At 46.9% G+C, this 5,040-nt stretch overlaps 1 protein-coding gene across 1 annotated transcript; it reads right to left on the reverse strand.

The window, feature by feature from the left end:
* Positions 1-782: 782 nt before the first annotated feature.
* On the reverse strand, positions 783-1,931 carry LOC309411581 (urotensin-2 receptor-like; the record flags this gene model as incomplete). Its single annotated transcript, XM_082008253.1, has 1 exon — positions 783-1,931. One exon carries the CDS (start codon positions 1,929-1,931, stop codon positions 783-785), a length of 1,149 nt encoding a protein of 382 aa, XP_081864379.1.
* Positions 1,932-5,040: the final 3,109 nt, after the last annotated feature.

Genomic DNA, 5,040 nt, shown 5'->3' on the forward strand with positions numbered 1-5,040 from the left:
CCTGAGAATAACAACATCAGAGGTTCCCAGTTCCTCCTTGGAGGAGGGCAGATACACTGTCCAGGACAGATGATGCTCCCCGACATCGGTGCTCATGTGTTTGGGGTCAGTGCATTAGGGGATGCTAAGTGTTCCCTGACTGTGGCACTGTCATGGGAAGCCTGCCTTGCTAACATGAACCATGGTGTAACTCCGCTACAGAAACCTGTGTGAATGGAGAATCAAGCCCAGTGCATAGACATGAGTGTAGAATAAATGTGAATATGACCAAAACCAGGACAAACACTCCTGGGATATGCCTCATTCATCCAGTCCTACCCCAAATTCAAACTGGATTGCATGTCACAAACATCAGCTGCTTTGTCTTTATTTCATTGTTTTCGGTCCTCATACAACTACAAATTTAGCATTACTGCTAAAGAAAAGAAAGAGCAAACTACAGCCATTCACAAGATAACATAACTTTAAACTCTGTGAGACAGCTGATACTATTAAAAAACATGGCCTTATTATAGGCTTTCATTATTGATGGCTACTTGAGGAGACATACACTGTAAAATATAAAGATAAAAAGTGAAAGGCTATTTAGATGGATGTTCAGCTGAATGTTGCTAGCATCAAATCAGTGGCACTGAAGAAAATGAGAACAGACATACGGCACAGCCTCTGGACTAAACGTGTGCACATTATGGATCTGCTAAGGCTCTGCCTTTACAATGTACACTTTAAATCAAAGCAACATTGAAGTCAATATTGATTGTTCTTGGAGATATATTTTACCTTCAGGCACTGCTGTTTCCCAAAGGAGCGTGAGCAAGAATGTATGTCTCTGTGCAGTGCTGACTGCTTGTGGACAGGGATCTCCCTGAAATCCTCTGAAACCGATTCCTCCTTTGGAAGTACCCACTGCTGCTGCTAAGAGACCGCTGCCTGTTCTTCAGGTACTCCCTGTAGTTTTTGGTGAGCAGGGTGTAGAGGAAGGGGTTGATACAACTGTTGCTGTAGGTCAGACAGGTTGTCAGATAATTAATGTTCTTCATCACCTTGGGAGATAAAGGGAAGGATTCATAATACTGGAAGAGGAGCTGCCATATCCAGAAGGGCAAGAAGCAAGCCCAGAACACCAGCACAATTGTGAAGATTAAATAGAGAACCTTTTGATTTGGCAGCCGCTTGGTCTGCTTGAAGGATGCTGTTTGCGACACCCAGTAAATCTTAGCTAATCGGATGTAAAGGTAGCCAATGATTACTCCTGGGCCCACGATGCTGGTACCAAAAAGGATGGTGAGGTAGACTTTGTAGGACAGCTTGCTCCAGGTGGGCAGGCAGATGCTTTTGTTGTCCCTTTGCACCAGCTGGATCATGATGAGCATTGGAAGAGTGAGCAGCAGTGACACCAGCCAGATAACAACAGCAATGGCCTTTCGATAACTCTTGGACCTCTTCACTGTGTCTAGGGGCTTCAGCACAGCAAAGTAGCGCTCCGTGCTCATGACCGTGAGGGTGAAGATGCTGGCATGCATAGTGAGGAAGTCCAAACTGAACAGGATGCGACAGCCAATGTCCCCAAAGTACCATTTCTGAATGAAGTAGGTCCCAACGATGAAGGGGATGGTGAGAAGGTAGAGCAGGTCTGCCAGTGCAAGGTTGATGATGTAAATATACATGGAAGCAGATGATCGCAAGTAATGGCACATCACTAGCAAGGTGTAGACATTGCCTGTCACCCCAATCACGCACATGAGGGAGAGGATTGTCCCGATGGTGCAGATGGCAATCATGTCCTCCATGGAACCAGCGGCTGACATGCCATCCCCGGTGGTGTTGGCAGAGGCGTTGGGTCTGATTCTGAACAGGCTGCCCTCGCTTGTGTCTGTCACCATGTAGGGGGTTGCAGAAAAGTGGCTCTCTAGCTCGTCGGTTAGGGACATCCTCCTGGTCTTTTAATGCCAGCGGCTTTTTTCATGCCACAGGGTTCTGAAGGTCTGTTCTTTCTGCTCTGAGAAATGCGGCTGCTGGGAGATGATGCACCATTTCTTAGCGGGGTCTCATCCAAGGAAGATCTGCGTTCTCCACTAGAGGAAAGACATCAGAATCAACATATTAGAAATCTGTCAGAGCAACACAAATTATCATTTAGAAGTTACCTGTCCCTGAGTGTGTATCTGCACTGTCTGCATGTACCAAAGGTCTTCTGCACTGAGGCCACTCACGTGTAAGGTTCATGCTAGTATTACAAGTGCACAGCTTTGAGAAATTACATGTCTAGTATAGCCGTGGAAAAGACACAAAAGAGATTGTGTGGATAATTGGCACCGCTTGCTGCAATCCTTAAAGTTAGTTTGGGCTTGGGGGAAAAAAGTGCGCTTCCTAAATTCCTAACGGCAATTTACAGACCTAGCAGCATGATTGCTTAAACCTCTTTGCTAAGCTCTTAACTCTGAAGGAATAAAAGACCCCAAAAAATGGAAAACAAACTTTGGATTTACCATTTGCAGTCAAATTGTGATACACTCAAAGTCCTGTCCAGCATTTTTGCAGTGTTTTTACAGAGCAACTTCCCTTGAATGAGAAGCTCCTGCTATGTCCTGACCTGCAGTTTCAAATTGTATTGCAGTGACGGAAAAAACAGAGCAAGGTGTCTATAGAGCAAGGTGTAGGTTTCGCTGTGGGTTTTATATGTCTGTACACAGGTTTCTTCCTGCTCTCTGTCAAGTGTGATCCTGCAGATTTTCATGTGTCCGTGCATAGGAATGTTTCAGACCGACCTGTCTGTGAACCTGTCTAAACAGCCTTATGCAGTGAGGTGTGAGATTGCTCTGCGGCGTGTTAGGCAGGTAGGCAGCCTTTGTACATGGGAGCTTTTGGTTAGCTCAAGCTCAACGCTATACAAATCATGACTGCATTGCTTTGAATTTATACTGGCTCTGGGTGTAGGCAAAGGGAGATCAAGCCTATCTGAGAGCAGCAGTGAAAAAGTAGCTAAAATGTCTAAATTTTAAGGCATACCAAAAGCCTGTGCCAACCTAAAGGTCGCTGCACACAGAAGTGTGTTTGCACTACATATTTTATGGAGCTCACATTGTCTCTCCGTTTGGAAAGTGCTGTGAGAAGGGGTGCTGGACTGCCTTATCCTTGCAGGGCTCAGCAAGCACTGACTTTCCTCTGCCTCGTTTCACTGAGCAAGTTGGGTTTGTTTTATCCTGGGAATTTGCTAAGTTTTGCAGCTTTTCCCAGTGAGTTCAGTGTCCCTTTGCCTCCACGCCAGCTCTGACTCTTTTGCCTCTTTCCTCTGACTATCTCCTTGGCAGCAGGATTACAGCACCAGGCCCTCCTCAACTGCGCTTGTGTCAAAGACCCTGACAGTGACCTCTGTAGCACTTGAGGATGGACAATGTTTATCCTCTTCATGATTCGCCTTCTCTTCTTCCTATTACTACCTGCTGCAGGTGATGGGTGCCACGGAGATGTCATGCAAAAACTCTGTATAAAAGAGGGCAATCCAGTACAGAGGGAGATTTTTCCTTACTTAACAATTAGGATAGATGTGCAAAAAAAAAAAAAGAGAAAAAACACAATACGCAGAGCCCATCTCCCACCCATATCCCTTGGGTACAGACGTTTGAGGGGGAGAAATGAAGCGTGATTCTGCAGCGGTCAGTGTTCCTTCAGGACGTTGCTCCTCTCGGCTGGTCTCCAGCAGCTTCACCAGTATCTCAGCTTTCTTGGACCTTGCAAACCAAGTCTGCCTCTTCCCTTCCTTGTCGTGCTGTGCGGTCCCCTCCTGCTTGGCTTTGGTCATGTGCAACCAGCCTGTTCATGCACGAACTTGCTCCCTCATCGTCCACTTTATCCATGTTCATGTACGGGCTGTGCTGGCAGCAAAAGCATCATGCATGAAGAAGACATGGATGCTCAGGGAGCTCTGTCGGCTCCTCTGCCACACGATTGCCGGCACATTTCTTGGAAATGAATGGCTCTGCATGGGCTGTTCCAGCTAAGCCTGGAGCTGCTCACACACGCAGCTATCAAGCTCCGTTGGATTTGTGATAGCCCATTTTCAGGAGCATGTTTCCATGGCCCAAGTGCAGCTGCAGTCTTCTTGCAGCTGCCTCACTTTGTGTTCGGGCACTTGTAGCAGATCTGCGCCGTGCCTGTGCACGGCTGTGCGGTTCCCTGGTGTGACAGCTCCTGCCGGAGAGAACTCAGCACACCGCGTCCCCCCGCTCTGCTCCTCTTCCACTGAACCTGCAGTTAGCTTCATTCATAAAATTACTACAGCACTAATTCAATTCAGACGCTTTCCCTGTCTCCAGACAAAGCCTACAGCTAGGCAAGTCCTCACTCCCGGAGGAGGAAGATTGAGCAAACTGGGGAAACCTTGCATCATTTTAAAGCCACTGTCATTGCTGCACACGTCCATAAATGCACACACTTACGCACATGCACACACACAGTAGAGAGCTTGTTATTCCAAGCAGCCATTCAAGCATCTTACAGTCTAAGCAATTTTCTCAGCCAATCCTGCCTTTCCCCCTACATTATCATCACACAGGAGTACCATGCACATTCCAGCAGCTACAAACAGAAATGAATTCCTCCTGCTCAAACCTTGCTTTTAAATCCAGCAGATGAAGTTTCCTACAAGAAATAAAATAAAAATGAATATAGTAGTATCAAAGCTGAAACTTAAAAAAGGAAAAAAGAGGGAAAAAAAGAGAATCCTCCTTCATGGGCAGACAGCAAAGAGATCCCTGTGCTCTGTCGCATCTGGAAAGGCAGCAGCAGGAAGGGAGCGTGCTACCTAGCCAAGTATGTTTGAAATCTGTGCGCTCTTAATACTCTCATTCTCCTCCCTTCACTCATGCCTGCTATTTCTGTTACTCAGTGACGTTAGGCATAGCGTGGTTTTGACTGCAGCCAGTGAAGAGCCTTTTTAAAGCAGCAGCATTTTGACAGCCATGGCTTGTTTAGCCGGCTCCCCCCCGCCTGGCCATGAGCCAGCTGTGGATGCGGGATGTCAAGGCTGTTTTCATCCCG

The sequence above is a fragment of the Phaethon aethereus genome (assembly GCF_964289735.1).
Source record: "Phaethon aethereus genome assembly, chromosome: 18".
Classification (NCBI taxonomy): domain Eukaryota; kingdom Metazoa; phylum Chordata; class Aves; order Phaethontiformes; family Phaethontidae; genus Phaethon; species Phaethon aethereus.